This window comes from Oncorhynchus nerka, linkage group LG6, assembly GCF_034236695.1.
Source record: "Oncorhynchus nerka isolate Pitt River linkage group LG6, Oner_Uvic_2.0, whole genome shotgun sequence".
Classification (NCBI taxonomy): domain Eukaryota; kingdom Metazoa; phylum Chordata; class Actinopteri; order Salmoniformes; family Salmonidae; genus Oncorhynchus; species Oncorhynchus nerka.
In genome coordinates this window covers 18652012-18672449 of record NC_088401.1, presented here as the reverse complement: position 1 = coordinate 18672449, position 20438 = coordinate 18652012, and the positions used below count along the sequence as shown (strand labels likewise).

Here is a 20438-nt window from a genome sequence, read left to right as displayed (position 1 = left end):
CTTTTGTCTATGAATGTGCTTAGTGGAAGAGGAGTGTTTGCCAGACACAACTAGTGAAACTACACACATACATTCCTCTCCTTGACTAGTTTCAGTGACTGCAGTAATTATATAAAGTATGTAGCTAGATAGTTTTGCTTAGTTACTGAGCTGTGATGTTTTTGCAGTACAGCTGCACTGAACAAAAATAATTTGATGCACAATTTTTTTGTTTGTGTGATGATCTCCCATAAAAATAATCTTTATTTTTTAAATCCTTTGGGGGCTCATGCAGGTGATGAAGGCTCAGCCTTCGGTCAGGCAGGTACAATAAATCATATTCTCAGAATTTGCCTGTTAAAAATATAAAAGCTTGATGTATTGCATCCTGTGCCTGCCAATTAACGTTCTTTGAAATGGGAGTAGAGAGAACTGATTTGGTAATGCAGCTCTAGAACAAGATCTGTGAGGTTTGAACAGAACAAAGAATGATGGCTCTTTTTAGACCTGTTTGACAGCCACCAGTTAAAGTATGCAAATGGTAATGAGCAAAGCATGACCATGGTGACAACTCCTTCATGGTATTTTCCCTAATGGGCTGGGTCAGGTGAAAAGTTAATGCTACATTCATAACCAAGTGGGAAGGTGGTGATTACCCGTTGTGAAGTCATGAATAGAAGTTAGATGCATTCACATGCGTTGAACTCGTTGAGAAGTGCTGATTTGACTAATGGCAAACATTACCCATGAACTAAAAGTACAGCTATCATGCTTGTGAACAAATTCTTGTGTTCAAAAACCATTAGTAGATCGCTTTATCTTGGCCAGAGGTCGCAGTTGTAAATGAGAACTAGTTCTCAACTAGACTACCTGGTTAAATAAAGGTGAAATAAAAATACTTTTTTTTTTTTAAGTAATATTTTGTTGCATTTAACTGCTGTAAATGCTGCAATTTCCTTAGTAGGTGACGTCAGAGTTTACCATGTGGATGAAGTCGGAGCTCATGGATGAGAGATTGATTTTTCCCATCGTAGTCGAATATGGTAAATACTACCTTCCCACTTAGTTATGAACGCAGCATCCGTCCACTCGTCTCACCTGTTATCAGGTGGACGGGCTTGCAGCACATATGGGCTATTTATGACGCCACACATTTATTTAAGGAACCTACCCGTGCACATTGCCGAAGGAAAGGCCTGAGTTAGTTTTGCATGAATGACACATGTCAAACGGAGCCGGTGGTGACATGCTTACAATAATTTGGGTCTTCACAAAGCTTCATCCCGGACTCACATAGGACTCCGTGCAGAAGATAAAGATCTCGTGTCATTTCCAGGTAGGTTATTAATTAATGTGCACCGTCTTTTACCTGCTTATTACTGATGTTGTATCCCTCAGGAGATCGGATATGTGCCTCGTTCATAACAACTTGAAAAAAAAGCTGACTGGGAGAAATGTTTTGACTGTCATCCAAGTCGTTAACTATTGTATTGAAAGCAACTATGGTGATGGATGATGAGGAATTTGACAACTGGCCTGATGCGATCACGCACCATTGCCACGTTCACGTGCTAGTCGGAACTAAGAAAACTCGGACATTTCCGACTGGTTAACTGGTTGAACGCGGCACGTGTATAACTACAACCAGTTAGCAAGTCGGACATTTCCGAGTTTCCTAGTCCAGGCTACCACCCAAACGTGGCATGTAGGCCCGTATGCCAATGGAATTTGGCACAGTGGACGAGCAGTGTTTTAGATATCATACAATATTGTTAATCACTTGAGATTCGCACTGCTAAAATGTTTGCTCTTCATGTCCAGTCTTTTGAACTCACTGCGAACAAAATGGAAATGACAAGTTCGCCTGAGAGCCAGAATATAAATATGTATTCAAAGTGATCAGAATGTATCAATTCATAGAACTAATGATATTAAATCATCTCAAAACACTTCTCATTCAGAACACAATGTTTCTCCTGGGTGACAGGCAGGGCAGGATAAACCAGTTGTGTTGTGCCTCTTTCTTTGTGCTCTCACTCTCTCATCAGAAAAGTGGGTTAAGCGAGAGTCCTGCATAGGATATCAATTCCATCCTCATACCTCTTAGCATGGTCTGCAAAGTTTGACCATCTTCAGTGGAGACCAGCCATGAACAAACAAATCCCTTTATAGCAGCAGGATGTCCAGTCCAGTAGTCCTGCTATACTGACATGGACTGATGGAATTATCTTGTGTGCTAAAGCTACTAGGCCTCTATCTCTACTACCCAGTCAGCGGAACAGTGGATCTGATGGACCAGGTGTCCCGGTCAGGGGTGGGCACTGATGTCACAGACGAGACAGCCTCCATGGGGGAGTATAGGTGGAACCCTGAGGATCATGAGGTAAGATACAGGGAGCCCCTCTGTTTACCTGTCTGTGACTATCATGCACTTACCCCTACGTAGTATACACAGGAGGTTGGTGGCACCTTAATTGGGGAGCACAGGCTTGTGGTAATGACTGGAGTGTAATGGTATCAAAAACACCAAACGTATGGTTTCCATGGTTTCCAGGTGTTTGATGCCATTCCCTTTGCTCCGCTCTGGCCATTATGAGCCGTCCTCCCCTCAGCAGCCTCCTGTGATAATGTGCCATGAAGCCTGCCTACTCTCCACTCATACACACATCAAACCATCAACTGTTACTGCACTCTAGTGGAGAAGACCATTCTGACTCTTCTCCAATGTGTTATGTAGACATATCATTACATTAGCTATTGACTTGCTGTACTAGTGACAGAACTACACAGGGCGGCAAGTAGCCTAGTGGTTAGAGTGTTGGTCTAGTAACCAGCAGGTAGCTTAGTGGTCAGAGTGTTTGACTAGTAACCAGCAGGTAGCCTAGTGGTTAGAGTGTTGGTCTAGTAACCAGCAGGTAGCCTAGTGGTTAGAGTGTTGGTCTAGTAACCAGCAGGTAGCCTAGTGGTTAGTGTTGGACTAGTAACCAGCAGGTAGCCTAGTGGTTAGAGGGTTGGTCTAGTAACCAGCAGGTAGCCTAGTGGTTAGTGTTGGACTAGTAACCAGCAGGTAGCCTAGTGGTTAGAGTGTTGGTCTAGTAACCAGCAGGTAGCCTAGTGGTTAGAGTGTTGGACTAGTAACCAGCAGGTAGCCTAGTGGTCAGAGTGTTTGACTAGTAACCAGCAGGTAGCCTAGTGGTTAGAGTGTTGGTCTAGTAACCAGCAGGTAGCCTAGTGGTCAGAGTGTTGGACTAGTAACCAGCAGGTAGCCTAGTGGTTAGAGGGTTGGTCTAGTAACCAGCAGGTAGCCTAGTGGTTAGTGTTGGACTAGTAACCAGCAGGTAGCCTAGTGGTTAGAGTGTTGGACTAGTAACCAGCAGGTAGCCTAGTGGTTAGTGTTGGACTAGTAACCAGCAGGTAGCCTAGTGGTTAGAGTGTTGGACTAGTAACCAGCAGGTAGCCTAGTGGTTAGAGTGTTGGACTAGTAACCAGCAGGTAGCCTAGTGGTTAGAGTGTTGGACTAGTAACCAGCAGGTAGCCTAGTGGTTAGAGTGTTGGTCTAGTAACCAGCAGGTAGCCTAGTGGTTAGAGTGTTGGACTAGTAACCAGCAGGTAGCCTAGTGGTTAGTGTTGGACTAGTAACCAGCAGGTAGCCTAGTGGTTAGAGTGTTGGACTAGTAACCAGCAGGTAGCCTAGTGGTTAGAGTGTTGGTCTAGTAACCAGCAGGTAGCCTAGTGGTTAGTGTTGGACTAGTAACCAGCAGGTAGCCTAGTGGTTAGAGTGTTGGTCTAGTAACCAGCAGGTAGCCTAGTGGTTAGAGTGTTGGACTAGTAACCAGCAGGTAGCCTAGTGGTTAGAGTGTTGGACTAGTAACCAGCAGGTAGCCTAGTGGTTAGAGTGTTGGTCTAGTAACCAGCAGGTAGCCTAGTGGTTAGAGTGTTGGACTAGTAACCAGCAGGTAGCCTAGTGGTTAGAGTGTTGGTCTAGTAACCAGCAGGTAGCCTAGTGGTTAGAGTGTTGGACTAGTAACCGAAAGGTTGCTGGATTGAATCCTCAAGCTGAAACGGTACAAATCTGTTGTTCTGCCCCTGAACAAGGCAGTTAACCCACTGTTCCCCGGTAGGCTGTCATTGTAAATAAGAATGAGTTCTTAACTGACCTGCCTAGTTAAATAAAATGCATGTAGTTCAACTAGTAATCTAAATCTAGGTAGTGTTTTCAGTGGTTCTTTACTTTGTTTCTCCATGTAGCGGTGTAACTAAGTACTGGAACTAGACTTGTTTTTTTTGTAAAAATAAATGTGGATGAAGTAGGCAATTTCCTTTTTTGGGCATCAGGCCTGCTTAATTCTCACTTCAAACAACCTTTTTGTGTTTAACAGGCTGAATGACACATTGTTAATGTACAGTGCTGTCAAAGTATTCAGACCCCTTGACTTTTTCCACATTTTGTTAGCCTTATTCTAAAATTGATTAAATAGTTTCCCCCCCTCAATCTACACACAATACCCCATAATGAAAAAGCAAAAATAGGTTTTTAGAAATGTTGGCAAATGTAATACAAATAAAACTTAGCAGATTTACATAAGAATTCCGACCCTTTACTCAGTACTTTGTTGAAACACCTTTGGCAGCGATTACAGCCTTGACTCTTCAGGGGTATAACGCTAAAAGTTTGGCACACCTGTATTTGGGGAGTTTCTCCCATTCTTCTCTACAGATCCTCTCATGCTGTCAGGTTGGATGGGAAGCGTTGCTGCACAGCTATTTTCAGGTCTCCAGAGATGTTCGATCTGGTTCAAGTCCAGGCTCTGGTTAGACAACTCAAGGACATTCAGAGACTTGCCCCGAAGCCACTGAAGCCACTCTTGCATTGTCTTGTCTTGGCTGTGTGCTTCGGGTCGTTGTCCTGTTGGAAGGTGTACCTTCGCCCCAGTCTGAGGTCCCGAGCTCTCTGGAGCAGGTTATCAAGGATCTCTCTGTACTTTGGTTCGTTCATCTTTGCCTCGATTCAGACTACTCTCACAGTCCCTGCTGCTGAAAAACATCCCCACAGCATGATGCTACCACCACCATGCTTCACTGTGGGAATGGTGCCAGGTTTCCTCCAAACGTGCCTCTGGCATTCAGGCCAAAGAGTTCAATCTTTGTTTCATCAGACCAGATAATCTTGTTTCTCCTTTAGGAGCCTTATGGCGGGCTGTCATGTACCTTTTTACTGAGGAATGGCTTCCGTCTGGTCACTCTACCATAAAGGTCTGATTGGTGGAGTGCTGCAGAGATGGTTGTCCTTCTGGAAGTTTCTTCTATGTCCACAGAGGAACTCTAGAGCTGTCAGTCACTATGTTGTTCTTGGTCACCTCCCTGACCAAGGCCCTTCTCCCCTGATTGCTCAGCTTGGCAGGGAGGCCAGCTCTAGGAAGAGTCTTGGAGGTTCCAAACTTCTTCCATTTAAGAATGATGGAGGCCACTGTGTTCTTGGGGACCTTCAATGCTGCAGATGTTTTTGGTACCCTTCCTGAGATCTGTGCATCGACACAATCCTGTCTTTGACCTCTTGGATTGGTTTTTGTTCTGACATGCACTGTCAACTGTTGGACCTTGTATAGACAGGTGTGTGCCTTTCCAAATCATGTCCAATCAATTACATTTACTACAGGTGGACTCGAATCAAGTTGTAGAAACATCTCAAGGATGGTCAATGGAAACAGGATGCACCGGAGCTCAAATTCGAGTCACATAGCAAAGGGTCTGAATAGTTATGTAAATTATGGCATTTCTGTTTGATTTTAATACATTTGCTAAAATTTCCAAAACTTTTCGCTTTGTTTTTTTAAAGTGTAATCCATTTTAGAATAGGTTTGTATCAAAGTGGAAAAAGTCAAAGGGGTCTGAATACTTCCGAAGGCCACTGTATAACCCCAAACAGATCTGCTCTTGCAATTTGTAGTCTGACATTTCAGATTTGTATATTAGAATTTCTCAGGAAGTAGTTTGGATGTAGTTAACTACTTTTTCATAGGGGTAGCTTTAGTGTAGCGTAACTTATTTTGGTGTGAAGTAATAGATATTTTCAGAGTAGCTTCCCCAACACTGACAATGTACAAAGCTTGTGGGGTGATACTGTTTTTCAGCTGCATTAGTGTTCAGTTCTTGGCCTTCTCTGTATTTACTGCATAGCGAGAGCATATTGACCAATTGTCAGATTAATATATTCTATATACTGAATTCAACAGAGGTTCAGCCAGCATGACCTCTGTACTATAGTATTTAGTTTCAAATGAGCTTTGATGTGATTCTAATGTTATTTCTGCAGCCTGTTAATCCGAGATCCGACCCTCAGGGCCAGTGTCTGGCCGCCCCCCAAGCCCTGCCTGCCCCCACCTACAAACAGAGGGTTGAGGAGTTTAGGAAGCTGTTCAGAGAACTGCCTGAGTCAGAGAGACTCATCGTGGGTGAGTTGTGTGTGAGAGAAAGAAGCCAGATACGGCTCCCCTATCACCATCTCTCAAAAACCAAACATATCGGCACCTCTCTCACCAGACGTCCTATATACAGAGCTTACCTGCATATACCAGCACACCTGTACCTTACCTGTGTCTAAGTGTATACCCATCTCTCGCTGCGTCCCGTGTATTTTCCCCAGACTATACCTGTGCCCTCCAGAGAGACATTCTACTGCAGGGACGCCTCTACCTGTCGGAGAACTGGCTCTGTTTCTATAGCAATGTGTTTTGGGGGACAAAGGTGAGCTCACACATGAGGGAAAGGAAAAATAAAGGCACCATTTTCTGTTTAGAGGATGAATTAAATTGGATAATGATATATCGTAAATATGTATATATATTGCATTATTCTGGTCGTGTTAAGGATGTGATCAGTGTGCTCTGGAATCGTAGATAGCCTAGAGTCTGAGGGACGTCTCTGTGGTCGTAGATAGCCTAGACTCTTGAGGGACATCACTGTGCTCTGTGGTCGTAGATAGTCTTGACTCTGAGGGACATCAAGGCCATGTACAGAGAGAAGACTGCACGGCTGATTCCCAACGCCATTCAGATCTGCACAGACTCTGAGAAGGTACAGTCACTCAAACAACACCTGGGTTCTGTTCAATATCCCTGGACAGTTGCACTAATGCCTTGGACCAGAGCTAAGAGACCCTGTGCTTTTCATGGTTTAACCCATCAAGCAACTTTTCATGCTCAAGAGTACAGCAGCACTGACAAAATAACATGCTGCTTACCCCTTCTGTCTATCCTCAATGCAAACCAATAGACGGTTATCACTGCAATAATATTAAAGCAAACCTCCACACAAACTATATTGTAGTACTATATCCCAACATTTGTTGACATGCAAAACATTTTGGGACTAATATTTTTTGAGGGAATCATATGATGCAAAATGCATCATACCGGCTGTATTTCTGTATTTTATTTCAGTAGTTATATATCTTTAGCTTGATTGCTGATATGCAAAACAGCCAGTTTCTGGGGTGGAATTTGAACTGAAGCTTCTCTCTCTTCCCTACAGTTGTTCTTCACTTCCTTCTCAGCCAGAGAGAAGAGTTACCAGGGAGTGTTCCGGATGTGGCAGAACACGCTGATGGACAAGGTGAGGCACAGATCAGCTGACAGCGACCTCATATAACCTCACTTCACTCACTGGGGCATGCATCCCAAATGGAACCCTATTCCCTATAAAGTGCACTACTTTTAACCTGAGCCCTGTGCCATATTCAGGATGCACCCTGGGTGTAAAGTACTGTCAGCTATGGCAGGTCCACGGTTCTGTTTATGTTGAAACTGTCCTGTCCAGATAGAGCAGGGTGTGGATATGGATTGAGGGCTGTCAAAAACACTGGAAATGGGACACCTAGAATGTCCCCTCCTTTCAACACTGGGCCTTTTCCACACCCAGTTACACACTGCCCCCCCCGCCCTTCCAACATTGTTGTCACCATGGTTTTGGTTGTCTCGACAGCAAGCATTTCAATAAGTAGGAGTTATGTTAAGCACAGATCTAGGATCCTCTTCCCCTCACTCAATCCTACCCTTGATAACAAGTTAAACTGACCTTGGCTCTGTGTCTAAAAGGCAACGTGTTCCCGGTAATCCCCTATGGAATGGCATTGATCCAGTGACATGAAGAAAGTCAACGACTAGATAACCAGATAGTGTCCATGTTGCAGGGTTATCATAGCTCCATGCAACTTATCTGCAGTCCTATTTAGTATGCAAGGCTTTTGTGACTTTACCCTGGCAGACTGCTCTTATCTAATCAATCCTGAGTACACACCATGCTCCTCGGACTGGCCCCCTGCCCCTAACATTCGGTTATTATGTAGTATACAAGGGGAATAGAAGTACATTTTATAATGTACTCGCTCTTTTGATAGCAAAGTGGGGCTAAAACATTCTAGCACCTGGAATGAATGCAAACTCTATGGCCAACTAGTGCAATACCCGGAAGACTGTGGACCAAGGGAATTAAGCTGTGCAAACAACTCTACAATAACACTAGTGTGACTCGGGAGTTAGCGAATGACGGTAAAGTTCATTGACCCCTCAAGGTGTGGCTAGGAAGGTTTATTTGCTTAAGACAGAAAGATCTGTCTTTTCATTACCTATCCATTCTTCAGGGCAGTCGTTCGCATTACGACTCAAAGAGGCTATTCATCAACCGATCTGATTTTCGTTGTCACTGAACCAGAGTTTTGGCATTCAGTAGAGCTGTTATCGAGGCTACCGATCTCTGTATCAATGGGTGGAGCGTTCGTGTCCCAATTGTCGGGCTGAGGGCGCTAGGACTTCCTGATTGTTTTGTGACAGTGTACAGGTTATTACAGTTCAGTCCAGAGACCAGAACAGAGTAAAATGGCTACAGAGAAGTAAGTGAAACATATTTTAAAATTGTTATTTTGACTTGATTGGTAACAAGTGACTGATTATTCATCTAAATGATGATCAGGTGTGTGTAATTTGGATTGAAGAAACTGGTTCTATATGGGGCTTGCTTGAATGGATTATGTTGCTTGGGCAGGGCTGGATTTGGAGTCTCGGGGCACCTACTTTATTTTCAGTTTTTTTTTAAAAGCTAATTATCTGCAATTCGACATTTTGTCATGGCTTATGACGTGTTTTATATGCTATCTGGGGGGCCTCTGACCTCCAGGGCAGGTGCCCTGCGTGCCCGTTTGTAGGAAATCAATCATAATAAATTGTTTTTTTTAACGATTGACCAAACTCAAAATACATTTCTAATCTACATTTACTTATTATTCTCCCTCCATATAGTTTAAAAAATATACTTTGTTTATGGACACTATGACAAATACAATCTACACTCAGCAAAAAAAAATAAACGTCCTCTCACTGTCAACTGGATATATTTTCAGCAAACTTAACGTGTAAATATTTGTATGACCATAACAAAATTCAACAACTGAGACACAAACTGAACAAGTTCCACAGACATGTGACTAACAGAAATTCAATGTGTCCCTGAACAAAGGGAGGGGGGTCAAAATCAAAAGTAAGTCAGTATCTGGTGTGGCCACCATCTCCTCATGGACTGCACCAGATTTGCCAGTTCTTGCTGTGAGATGTTATCCCACTCTTCCACCAAGGCACTTGCAAGTTCCCAGACATTTTTGGGGGGAATGGCCCTAGCCCTCACCCTCTGATCCAACAGGTCCCAGACGTGCTCAATGGGATTGAGATCCGGGCTCGTCGCTGGCCATGGCAGAACACTGACATTCCTGTCTTGCAGGTGGCATTGTCATGCTGGAGGGTCATGTCAGGATGAGCACCACATGAGGGAGGAGGATGTATTCCCTATAACGCACAGCGTTGAGATTGCCTGCAATGACAACAAGCTCAGACCATGATAGACCCTCCACCTCCAAATCGATCCCGCTCCAGAGTCCAGGCCTCGGTGTAACGCTCATTCCTTCAACGATAAACGTGAATCTGACCATCACCCCTGGTGAGACAAAACCGTGACTCATCAGTGAAGAGCACTTTTTGCCAGTCCTGTCTGGTCCAGCGACGGTGGGTTTGTGCACATAGGCGATGTTGTTGCCGGTGATGTCTGGTGAGGACCTGCCTTACAACAGTCCTACAAGCCCTCAGTCCAGCCTCTCTCAGCCTATTGCGGACAGTCTGAGCACTGATGGAGGGATTGTGCGTTCCTGGTGCAACTCGGGCAGTTGTTGCCATCCGGGACCTGTCCCGCAGGTGTGATGTTCGGATGTACCGATCCTGTGCAAGTGTTGTTACACGTGGTCTGCCACTGCGAGGATGATCAGCTGTCCTTCCTGTCTCCCTGTAGCCCAGTCTTGGGCGTCTCACAGTACGGACATTGCAATTTGCAGCATGCCTAAGGCACATTCATGCAGATGAGCAGGGACCCTGGGCATCTTTCTTCTGTGTTTTTCAGAGTCAGTAGAAAGGCCTCTTTAGTGTCCTGCGTTTTCATAACTGTGACCTTAATTGCCTACCGTCTGTAAGCTGTTAGTGTCTTAACGACCGTTCCACAGGTACATGTTCATTAATTGTTTATGGTTCATTGATTGAACAAGCATGGGAAACAGTGTTTAAACCCTTTACAATGAAGATCTGTGAAGGTATTTAGATTTTTACGAAATATCTTTGAAAGACCGGGTCCTGAAAAATGGACGTTTATTTTGTAGCTATTAGTCAATAGCTATAGGCTACAATTTTTAACTGAGCAAGGTAGCAGCTATCGTTTTTGCGTCAGTTCTTTATATAATTGTTTGCATTTCTTAAGCGCTAATCTACAGTGCGTTGCTTTTTGATATCTTGTGGCATCAGTGTGGAGCCGGTTAGGGCTGTTTTGTTTGGTTGAAACTAAGACTGGAGGTGATGTGAGATTCATGCACAGGTAGAAAATGGTTATGGTGGAGGAAGCCAGACAGAGGAATTAATCCTCATGATTTTGACTATTGAGATTGAGCTCTTGCAAAGCTATAGCCTACAAGCAGCTGATGGATGATGGAACTGTGTACACAAAAAATCAGTTTTTCCATGATACCAAAAATCTAATCAAGCCTCACTGTTTGCTGTGTGCCAACCTCTGTTCCTCCCAATTAAACCCCCTCTGTCCTCTCTCTCCTAGCCATTGACTAGTCTGGAGCTGTGGCTGGTGGTCAAGCAGCACTATGGGAATGACCTGGGCCTGAGCCATGAAGAAATGGAGAGTCTACAGGGATCAGCAGAATCAACCACGCAGACACACACTAGGTGAGGACTAGCAGGACTCTTCATCAATCTGGTGCTGCATGGTGAACAGCATGCATTCACCTACATCTGTCTGACTGACACATTTCTTTAATCTGTTTCCCCATCTGGTCCCTGGCAGTCTGACCATGAGACCGGGTGGAGAGGACTCTGGGAGGCTGGAGAGGCCGTCTACTCTGCGCCTCCAACCAGGGGATCAGGGCTCCTTTGAGCCCAACACGCCCCAGGGAGAGGACCTACCCTCACCCCTCGGACAGAGCACCGCCAATTTGAGGAATGCGGTACGACACCTGGCATGTTAATGTCACAAAAGGCTTGGATGATATTAAGTGATCTCTGTAGAGGCATACTGTCTCCATATTGTTTCTTCATTGTCTGAGTTTTGCAAATGAAGGATTAGTCCCATTGATGGCATACATGTACATAGCAAGGCTTCCATAGCCAGAGTGACAGAAAGAGTGACATTGCCATTGTGTTTGTGTCCTACAGGATGATGCTCATAGCACCTCGTCTCAGTGCACTCCTGACCCATCCCTGGACCGCTCTGCCCCGGAGAGGGTCTCCAAGCGCTCAGAGCTCTCTCTGGACCTTAACACTAACCTGGACCACTTCTCTGAACAGAGTGGCTCGGAGAGCGCAGAGGAGGGTGAGAATGATTCCCAAATGGGTTTGTTAAATGCATGCATCTTTAGAGTATGTGTTTGTGTGATGCTATTGACACAATCTTAGATGTGTTTTCAGAGGCATTCCTCAGATCATGTTAACCCCTCTCCCGGTGTCTCTTCTAGAGGAGAGGGTGTGTGTCTCCGAGCAGCAGGGCAGGCTCTATGTGAACAAGGTCTTCAACATCAGCGCAGAGAAGATGTTTGAGCTGCTCTTTACTGACTCCCACTTCATACGAAGATTCATGAACGTCAGGAAGATCACCAGTGAGTCATCACCCCATCCACCCTAAACACTCCCTGTTATGTCACAGTCCTCAACACTCCCTGTTATGTCACAGTCCTCAACACTCCCTGTTATGTCACAGTCCTCAACACTCCCTGTTATGTCACAGTCCTCAACACTCCCTGTTATGTCACAGTCCTCAACACTCCCTGTTATGTCACAGTCCTCAACACTCCCTGTTATGTCACAGTCCTCAACACTCCCTGTTATGTCACAGTCCTCAACACTCCCTGTTATGTCACAGTCCTCAACACTCCCTGTTATGTCACAGTCCTCAACACTCCGTTATGTCACAGTCCTCAACACTCCGTTATGTCACAGTCCTCAACACTCCGTTATGTCACAGTCCTCAACACTCCGTTATGTCACAGTCCTCAACACTCCGTTATGTCACAGTCCTCAACACTCCCTGTTATGTGGCACAGTCCTCAGCTTGTGATGAGTAATCCATCCTAATCAATCTTTTGAATGTGAATGCCAGAGAGTTGTTGTAATTTCTAAATTGGGATGTGCACAACGAGGGGCCACAGTGGCTCCTGGATCTGCATACAGTACTCACACATGCAGTCAGATCCTTTTGGGGGCCCTAAGTAAAAATTTGTTTGGAGGGCCCCTCTGCCTTACTAAGCAATGGTGGAGGGGCGGAGAGAAAAATGTGCAGTTTTATACACAGTTTGCCATGGGGCAGAGAGATATTTAAAACTAAAGTGTATATCTGAGTGAGAGTAACTTACAAAATTTAATGGGGGCCCCCACAGTCAGTTATTTGTCCATGATTGCTAAAAGTTTAGATCGTCTAGACTAACTTACCAATCTATAAAATGTTAGCTGGCTTGGCTAGATGAGTGACTGACATAAGAGAAACTGCTGATGCACAACCAAATTTCGAAATTTAGTTGAGACCCCGACTGAGTATTTTTTGGGGGGAGGAGATTGATCCGCAGGTCTACAAAGGGGGGGTCGCATGTGCCCATCCCTGGTCCAAATGGATGTGTTTGTGTGAAATAATTCAGGCCTTTCCATTTCAGTGCAGTACCAAATAGAATAATAGGTGTGTTTTGTTAACCTGTGTGTGATTGTCTTTAGATGCTAGCTTTGCCCCGTGGCAGAGTGAAGCGTCAGGCGCCATGAAGAGGAGTCTCAACTACACCATCGCCATCACCAACCCTCTGGTGGGCAAGTTCTCCACCGCCACAGAGAACCAGGTGAGCCCAGGTCTGCAGGGGGTGTGTGTGTAGTGTGTTTTCCAGAGTGTGTAACTCTGTTGTCCTGTCAGATCCTGTACAAGGAATCTAGGGAGGGTCAGTACTACCTCGTCGACGCGGAAGTCTACACACACGACGTCCCGTACCACGACTACTTCTACACTCAGAACCTCTACTGTATCATCCGCCACTCCAAACACAAGTGTCGACTCAGGTGAGCAGCAGTGACAACACACCCTTCAGACATTTAATATTTGCTCTGTTTACTTTAGTGTAAGGACTTTTAGGGTATTGGGGTTGAGTTTCTCATTGTGGTCAGTCTTTGTTCAGTGCAAAGGTGCCTTTACACGTTTCCCACTGGACACAGATGTCTATTCCATGTCTATTCCATGTCTATTCCATGTCGGTTCAACCGACTTTCACTGATGTGAAAATAAGGTCCCTTCAACCAGTGTGTGCCCAGTGGGTTGTGTGTGTCAAAGACCAATATCCTTTAGAAAAGGTCAATTCAACCAGTGTGTGCCCAGTGGGTTGTGTGTGTCAAAGACCACTATCCTTTAGGAAAGGTCAATTCAACCAGTGTGTGCCGTGGGTTGTGTGTGTCAAAGACCAATATCCTTTAGGAAAGGTGAATTCACTTCCACATACTGCTGGCCTATGTACTGTTGGTTCTCTCTTCTTGCTGGTAGCTATTGGTCAATCTGAATCAGTTCCTGATTACAGAGAACGAAAATCAGCACTGTTTGGTACTTGAGAGTTTGTGGTGACTAATTACCCATGTAACTGATTAAATTACAACTGTAGAGTTGATGTGCTGATGTGTTCAGGGTGTATACTGATGTGAAGTATAAGAAGCAGCCGTGGGGGCTGGTCAAGTCCTTTATCACCAAGAACTCCTGGAGCGGCCTGGAGGACTACTTCAGACACCTGGGTGAGTAGCAGCCTTGGAGATCTAGTCTCTCTCCCACGCCAACTTTCAGAATATCTCTCTCCTTCTCGCTTGGCTAATCTCTGAGTGTATTTTCCTCTGAGAGTGTGTCTTTCTGCCTTTCCATGTCAAGTCTACTCCTCTCCCTGGTGCTCGTTGTCGCCAGTTTACGCATTATTACGAACACTTGTCACCATCGTTACGTACACCTGCGCCTCACGAGACTCACCTGGAATTCATCACCTTCCTGATTACCTCCCCTATCTATCACTCCCTTTGGTTCTTTCCTCAGGCGTTATTGTTTCATGTCTGTACGCTACTCGTGTTTCTTGTTTTGTTCTATTGTTTGTATTAAATTCACTCCCTGTACTTGCTTCCTGATTTTGTTAGTGTACGTGTGACACTACACTTTCTCCAATGAGTCTCTGCCTGTGAGTGTGTTGGGTTGGCCATAATAAACTCCTGCTCTCTAAGGATGTTGCTGCTTCACTGGTTTCTGTCCATCACCCGCTCTCCTATACTGTATAACGACCCATCACCCGCTCTCCTATACTGTATAACGACCAGTCACCCGCTCTCCTATACTGTATAACGACCCGTCACCCGCTCTCCTATAGTGTATAACGACCAGTCACCCGCTCTCCTATAGTGTATACCGACCCGTCACCCCCTCTCCTATACTGTGTAACGACCAGTCACCCCCTCTCCTATAGTGTATAACGACCCGTCACCCGCTCTCCTATAGTGTATAACGACCAGTCACCCCCTCTCCTATACTGTATAACGACCAGTCACCCCCTCTCCTATAGTGTATAACGACCAGTCACCCCCTCTCCTATAGTGTATAACGACCAGTCACCCGCTCTCCTATACTGTATAACGACCCGTCACCCGCTCTCCTATAGTGTATAACGACCAGTCACCCGCTCTCCTATAGTGTATACCGACCCGTCACCCCTCTCCTATACTGTGTAACGACCAGTCACCCCTCTCCTATAGTGTATAACGACCCGTCACCCGCTCTCCTATACTGTATAACGACCAGTCACCCCTCTCCTATAGTGTATAACGACCAGTCACCCCCTCTCCTATAGTGTATAACGACCAGTCACCCGCTCTCCTATAGTGTATAACGACCAGTCACCCGCTCTCCTATAGTGTATAACGACCAGTCACCCGCTCTCCTATAGTGTATAACGACCAGTCACCCGCTCTCCTAGTGTATAACGACCCGTCACCCGCTCTCCTATAGTGTATAACGACCCGTCACCCGCTCTCCTATAGTGTATAACGACCCGTCACCCGCTCTCCTATAGTGTATAACGACCCGTCACCCGCTCTCCTATAGTGTATAACGACCCGTCACCCGCTCTCCTATAGTGTATAACGACCCGTCACCCGCTCTCCTATAGTGTATAACGACCCGTCACCCGCTCTCCTATAGTGTATAACGACCCGTCACCCGCTCTCCTATAGTGTATAACGACCCGTCACCCCCTCTCCTATAGTGTATAACGACCAGTCACCCCCTCTCCTATAGTGTATAACGACCAGTCACCCCTCTCCTATAGTGTATAACGACCAGTCACCCCCCCTCTCCTATAGTGTATAACGACCAGTCACCCCCTCTCCTATAGTGTATAACGACCAGTCACCCCCTCTCCTATAGTGTATAACGACCAGTCACCCCCTCTCCTATAGTGTATAACGACCAGTCACCCCCTCTCCTATAGTGTATAACGACCAGTCACCCCCTCTCCTATAGTGTATAACGACCAGTCACCCCCTCTCCTATAGTGTATAACGACCAGTCACCCCCTCTCCTATAGTGTATAACGACCAGTCACCCCTCTCCTATAGTGTATAACGACCAGTCACCCCCTCTCCTATAGTGTATAACGACCAGTCACCCCCTCTCCTATAGTGTATAACGACCAGTCACCCCCTCTCCTATAGTGTATAACGACCAGTCACCCCTCTCCTATAGTGTATAACGACCAGTCACCCCCTCTCCTATAGTGTATAACGACCAGTCACCCCCTCTCCTATAGTGTATAACGACCAGTCACCCCCTCTCCTATAGTGTATAACGACCAGTCACCCCCTCTCCTATAGTGTATAACGACCAGTCACCCCTCTCCTATAGTGTATAACGACCAGTCACCCCCTCTCCTATAGTGTATAACGACCAGTCACCCCCTCTCCTATAGTGTATAACGACCAGTCACCCCCTCTCCTATAGTGTATAACGACCAGTCACCCCCTCTCCTATAGTGTATAACGACCAGTCACCCCCTCTCCTATAGTGTATAACGACCAGTCACCCCCTCTCCTATAGTGTATAACGACCAGTCACCCCCTCTCCTATAGTGTATAACGACCAGTCACCCCCTCTCCTATAGTGTATAACGACCAGTCACCCCCTCTCCTATAGTGTATAACGACCAGTCACCCCTCTCCTATAGTGTATAACGACCAGTCACCCCCTCTCCTATAGTGTATAACGACCAGTCACCCCCTCTCCTATAGTGTATAACGACCAGTCACCCGCTCTCCTATAGTGTATAACGACCAGTCACCCGCTCTCCTATAGTGTATAACGACCAGTCACCCGCTCTCCTATACTGTATAACGACCCGTCTCCCGCTCTCCTATACTGTATAACGACCCGTCTTCGTCACCCGCTCCAGTCTCGTCAGAATAGATCTGAATCAAAGCCCTGCACTCACACTGACAGTCCAACTCGCCTCATGAGTAGTCAATTAGAACCCTCCCCACAGATTGCACGGCAGTCCTCTCTACATAACCCTTACCACCTCTGCTAGTAATTTATCCACCCCCTTCTTCCAAGGCATTTAACCTGACTTTTCCTTTCACCCTATGTCATCACAGAATCGGAGCTGATGGAAGAGGAGGCGGAGCTGAACCAGGGAGGCGGAGACCACGGTAAGACAATTGGCGGGCTGCGTCACCGGCGGAGGAGGACATTCAGTCGGACACTACAGGAGCACCTGAACCCCAGCAACCAGTACAGGCCTGACCTAGATCCTCACAGAGAGGGCAACACGGGTACATGTTCTTCTGTTATTTAGCCCTGGACAACCATCTTCTGCACACATGAATAACATTACATATACAATACAAACAATCAGTAATCAAGCACATGACTTGATCACCTACAAAATGCAGTCATCTGTCTTCCATTCAAGCTGTGTCTCCTGTAATGACTTCCTGTCTCCGGTTGTGTGTCAGATCCCATGGATATGAAGGGTCCACAGTGGAACGTCTCTACCATCGTAGCTGGGATGAGCATCATGTAAGTCAACACTCAAAGCGTAAATCGGCATGCAACCTTTCTATTGTCTGAGTACATTCTGCTCCATGAGCTCAAACAGTACTTAGGCGTGTGTGTATTTGCAGTATATTAGCCAGGTGTTTGTTGAACTCAAATAATCAGAAACCTTACTGCCTCCTCTCTCTTGCTCTTCCCAGTATGCTGATCCTAACAGTACTGAACCTGGGGCTGTTCTTTAAGCTGTGGGCCATGGAGGACGTGGTCACACGCATGTACCTGAGCACCAAGAACCGCCTCCGGGAGAGGACCGAGAGCAGGTAGGCTGCTGCACACTGAGTGAAAGCCTACGAGTACTTCTCTCTGGGTGGCTGAGGCCTTGTTCCAAGACTTAGGTGGGAGAGACTGAAGGGACATCTCTGACCAGCATCCCACATGACCTGCACATGACCATCTGATCATTTATCACTCCAGTGTTAATCTGCAAAATTGAAATTATTCGCCTACCTCCCCATGCCTTTTGCACACAATGTATATAGACTCTTTTTTTTTTCTACTGTGTTATGGACTTGTTTATTGTTTACTCCATGTGTAACTCTGTGTTGTTGTCTGTTCACACTGCTATGCTTTATCTTTGCCAGGTCGCAGTTGTAAATGAGAACTTGTTCTCAACTAGCCTACCAGGTTAAATAAAGGTGAAATAAAAAAATTGACAGCCCGACTAGCCAAAATCTATAACCTAACCTTAAGCAAACCCCTAACCCTAATCTAAGTTGAACAAATTAAATATTGTTTTGGTCAGCCACATCCCCTTAGTTTACCTGACTTGGAAGCATCCTTTCCTTCTCCATTCCTTGGCGTAATCACTGCTCTGACGATTGGGTTGGTGTGAGCTATGTTGAGGAATTCTCTCTCCTGTTGTCTTTGTCCGTCTCCTCAGTTTTGCCCCAGACTTTAGTCCCGGACCGGCCCCTCCACACAGGACCAGAGAGGAGACTCTGCTGCTGAAAGCTGTTCTACAGGACTCCATCAACCTACTGGAGCAGGTGAGTCAGATGACCAGCTGTGTTGGTGTGTCAGTGTCACAGCCTCCCAGATGACCCCGGCAGGTGTATCTGGACAGTCATTGACCGTTTTCTTCTTCTTTTCTCTCCAGCTCCGCTGCTCTCTATTGGTGCTTCAGCAGAACTTTGTAACCAATAGGACAGCAACGCCTCAGTGACGCCGTCATGATTTCACTACGCCCTATGAACCCTGGGGTCGTAAAGGCTACAGGGATGCGCCTCAGAGGACTCACTCTCCCAAGTAGGGGTGTTGCTATAGGGACTACCCACACACCGACTACTTGTTACTAAGAGCAACAACGGTACGAGTCCCAGGGCCATTGATAGTGTGTTACTAGGTGGATGAATGTTTTTTTAAAGTTCAACTGTTGGTCCTGCGCTGTGGCGGAAGAGAATGGTTCCCAAACATCACCAACACTGGGAGGCGACTATTGGACTTGGGTTTATGTGAGGTTCCATTGTCTGTTGGGTTAGGGAGTACTTTATTCTTAATGTTCTGGGGTTACGGTGATTAAGTTGAAGTTCTTCTGGACTACTGTATATTCCATGCAGTCCCAGCATGCCTCACTGCGTACCCCTTCCATTGCCAAGCGCATCACAGCAGATGAGCCAATGATGTTATAGAAATAAATCCCAATGTAAGATTTTTACTTTTTGCACAGGTGCCTTGTGTACTTTTTATATTTTTTAGATTGATTTAGAATACATTTTTTTCAATTAGAAAATACTTTGAATGTAATTTATTAATAATATTTGAATGGCTGTGGGTTTCTGCTCATGTAAATGTGAATAATTATGCTGTTTTGGATTGACAGATGACGCATTTAAAAAAAAAGAAAATAATCTTTGGGTGGTTTTGCAGCTGGTTTGTAAATATACAGCAGAGCTCAATATCAGTGTTGTATTTAGAAGGGTGCAATGTTCTGAACACTGCAGATAGAAATGCCTTCTATAAAGCTGTCATGAATCCTTATTCTACACAATGGAGAAGCATGTTCTACATAATATAGTTCTATCTGCACCTTCTGTAATGTTGCACCCCACTGAACACACGCCCAGGTGAACTTTCTCAGGACTAATTGATTAGAGCTAAAATATGCAAATAATAATACTGATTGCATTTTTTAAATGACGTTAAAGTCCTGATGACCGTTCCATATACAATAAGCTAAATGAAGAGGGTTAGTGAAGGTTCTGTAATTCATATTCATTCCACATGATGGTAAAACAAACCCATTCAGGAAGCCACGTCACTCAAACACTGCACTGAATATGTGTACACCCACTATGGGGATTGTTGAATCCACACTAGAGCCTTGTTAGCTTTGTTTTTTTTGATTGTTAATCACCACTTACAATTTGTCAAACATGCCACTTGTGTGTGGTGGTAAAATGTCATATTGTATGTCAAACCCATCTTTGTTCTATAATTGCACAGGAATCTTCCATAGTTATGTTTGATGTTTACATTACATTAGTGTAAACTATGTGATGTGACTAGTTTAAAAGGAGACACACTAACATTTGTTTTTCACACTATACATATATGAAGTTGAATTACCTTGGCTATTTTGCACATTTGTAAGACGAAGATTTGATGCTTTGAATAAAGAAACCATATTTATCCACGTATTATTGTTAATGTGAGGTGGGGGTATGGCATGCTAAAAGCTGACTGTTCAATCAGGATATTTCTACCTTGATCCTAATTCTCTGGGGAGGGTACATAACAGGATTTACTAACCACATGTGAGAGTGCGTTAG

The 20438-nt window shown here is 45.2% G+C and overlaps 1 protein-coding gene across 3 annotated transcripts; it reads left to right on the top strand.

Moving 5' to 3' along the window:
• The first annotated feature begins 1088 nt into the window (after nucleotides 1-1088).
• On the top strand, nucleotides 1089-20298 carry LOC115130117 (protein Aster-C). Of its 3 annotated transcripts, none has more exons than XM_029660903.2 (18): nucleotides 1089-1315; nucleotides 2250-2362; nucleotides 6293-6431; nucleotides 6623-6723; nucleotides 6958-7053; nucleotides 7510-7590; nucleotides 11116-11240; nucleotides 11359-11518; nucleotides 11727-11883; nucleotides 12026-12166; nucleotides 13272-13390; nucleotides 13462-13604; nucleotides 14218-14321; nucleotides 17211-17387; nucleotides 17571-17634; nucleotides 17811-17930; nucleotides 18551-18656; nucleotides 18767-20298. In XM_029660903.2, the coding sequence occupies exons 2-18, from the start codon at nucleotides 2270-2272 to the stop codon at nucleotides 18830-18832; spliced, it is 1992 nt and encodes a 663-aa protein (XP_029516763.1). In that variant the 5' UTR covers nucleotides 1089-1315; nucleotides 2250-2269; the 3' UTR covers nucleotides 18833-20298. The 3 variants fall into 3 exon arrangements, with proteins under 3 accessions (XP_029516763.1, XP_029516764.1, XP_029516762.1); XM_029660904.2 differs by having other exon boundaries at nucleotides 2222-2362; nucleotides 6320-6431; XM_029660902.2 differs by having other exon boundaries at nucleotides 2222-2362.
• The last annotated feature ends 140 nt before the right edge of the window (nucleotides 20299-20438 follow it).

Bases quoted from the DNA above. Each gene is read 5' to 3' on its own strand.
- LOC115130117 (XM_029660903.2), top strand. From the start codon at position 2,270: ATGGACCAGGTGTCCCGGTCAGGGGTGGGCACTGATGTCACAGACGAG. The intron at 13,391-13,461 runs GTGAGCCCAGGT...TTGTCCTGTCAG, and splicing joins CCACCGCCACAGAGAACCAG to ATCCTGTACAAGGAATCTAG. The intron at 17,635-17,810 runs GTAAGTCAACAC...TGCTCTTCCCAG, and splicing joins GTAGCTGGGATGAGCATCAT to TATGCTGATCCTAACAGTAC.